General features: G+C 75.5%; 1 protein-coding gene across 1 annotated transcript; it reads left to right on the top strand.

Annotated features, from left to right (window-relative positions):
- Positions 1 to 455: 455 nt before the first annotated feature.
- Positions 456 to 1,153, top strand: MNEG_16650 (hypothetical protein; the record flags this gene model as incomplete). Its single annotated transcript, XM_014034880.1, has 1 exon — positions 456 to 1,153. A coding segment is annotated over one exon (698 nt), but the record flags the coding sequence as incomplete, so codon positions are not given.
- Positions 1,154 to 2,079: the final 926 nt, after the last annotated feature.

The raw sequence follows: 2,079 nt of genomic DNA on the forward strand, positions 1-2,079 counted from the left end.
GGCGGCGCCGGCGCCGGCGGCGGTGGCGGCCGCAGCGCGGGGGGCAGCGCGCGCAGCAGCTCGAGCGGCCACGGTGGGTCCATGCGCAAAGAGCGGGAGAGCCTCCCCGGGGCCGCGGCGCGCGCGTCGATGGAGGACTACGGGGGCAACGTAGAGGAGGCCCCTATGGGCTGGGGCCTGCATCAGATTGCTGGCGGGGACGGTGGGCAACCCGCAGCGGGGCGGCCTGAGATTGAGGGCCCTTTGGCTTATGAAGTGGTTGAGGGGGGCGGGGGCCGCTTGGGTGGTTTTTGGGCTGTTTCGACTGGACATGCCGGGACGTGTGGGTCGTTGCTGTTCTGCTTGAGACACGTCGATGACGTCACCTAGCGTCACCGACGCCCTGCGGCACGGCGCGCCCGACCACGTATCACTGCCGCCCCGACTCACCGGCGCCGCCGACCCCCGTCGGGTAGGGAGGGGCCCCGTGGGAGAGGCGGCGGAGCCTCAGTTCGGCAGCTCCAACGGCGGCAACGGCTGGTGGCACGGCGCCCCCAGCGGCGCGGGCGGACCCTCGTCGACCTCCGGCGCGGGGGCCCGCAGCAGCGCCGGCGCCGGCGGCGGCGCGCTTGAGCGGACGGTCACGCGGAGCGACGTCTCCCTGCGACTGATGAGCCCACCAGAGGGCGCCGCCCGCGGCGGCCTGTCCCCGCGCGGCGCTGCCGCCGGCCTCGGCGGCGCCGGCGACCAGCCAGAGCTCTCGCACTTCGAGGCCGCGGTCGCCGCGGCGATCGAAGACCTCCGGCCCGGCGCCCGCGCCGCGCGCGGCGGCGCCCACGGGCCGCCCGCGGCCGCCGCTGCGGCGGCGTCTTGCTCGCCCGGCGCCGCGCGGGACGTGCGGCAGAGGGTCCTTTTCCTCGCCCGCTTTGGCTTCTTATTGGACGACGTCGTCGGGGACGAGGTGGAAGATCTCCTGAAGCTCACCCACCCCCGGCCCCGCGGCCCCAAGCGCGCCGCCGCCGAGACCCCCGCGGGCGCCCTGTCGGCCGCGGCGCGCGCGGTCGCGCGCTGCACGCCGGGCGCGGCTGGCTACTACGCGGTGAGCGCGGTGCACCGGCTGGCGATGGCGGCGCTGTTTGGAGGCTTCCACTACCGCGACTCGTCGGAGACGCAGGTGAGGCCGCGTTGACCGCGTTGACCGCGTTGACCGCGTTGACCGCGTTGACCGGCCGCACCCGCCTCAACCGCCTGCACGCGCGCTCGTGCAAAGCCGAGGGCCCCTTCCCCGCGCTCGTCCCCGCCCGCCCGGCAGCACCACGCCGCGGCCTCCTCGCTTGCCTTAGCTGCTCTGCACGCGCCTTCCCCACCGCCGCACTCCCCTGAAACCACTCCCCCGACCCCCAAACAATCATACACCCCCCCAGCTGGTGTGCCTGCTGGTCGTCCAGGTCATGTTTGTGGGGTACCTCCTGGGGGTGAGGCCCCTGGCACCAGCCCTGCTGCAGGTGCGCGGCTCACAAACAAGGGATCCGGGGGGGAGGGGTTGGTGTGTACAAGGGGCCCGGGGACCAGGGCAGGGCGGTGAGGGCTGCAAGGACGGCGAGGAGGCGCGGGCTGCGGGCGGCGGACGCCTTGAAAGGCGGCCCGCAACGCAGCCGGCGCCGTCGGCGGGCGGAGGGCTTCAAGCCGCAGCCCCTTACGACCCTGCCCGCGCATGCTCTCTGTACCCGCACCGACGCCCCGACGCCCCCGCGCGCCCCCTTGCCGTCCGCCCCTGCGCAGTGGGGCGAGGTGCTGTCTCACTCCGTCGAAGCCGCCATCCTGCTGGCCGGCCTGCTGCTGCTGCACGCGCCCGCCAGCGCCGCGCTGGCCCGGACGCTGGTCACCTGCTACTTCCTGGACCTCGCGTTCATGCTGCTGCCAGACCTGCTGAGATACCTCGTAATGGCCGCCCTCGCGGCCTGGAGGTGGGCGGCGCGCGCCGCCTCGGGCGCGGGCGGCGGGGAGGGGACAAGCCGCGGCGGCGGCGCCGCGCGGGCGGTCGCAGAGGCGGCGGAGGCGGCGGCGGGGGACGTCGGCGGGGAGCGGGCGGCGGACGTC

This window comes from Monoraphidium neglectum (assembly GCF_000611645.1).
Source record: "Monoraphidium neglectum strain SAG 48.87 unplaced genomic scaffold scaffold06630, whole genome shotgun sequence".
In the NCBI taxonomy this organism is placed as follows: domain Eukaryota; kingdom Viridiplantae; phylum Chlorophyta; class Chlorophyceae; order Sphaeropleales; family Selenastraceae; genus Monoraphidium; species Monoraphidium neglectum.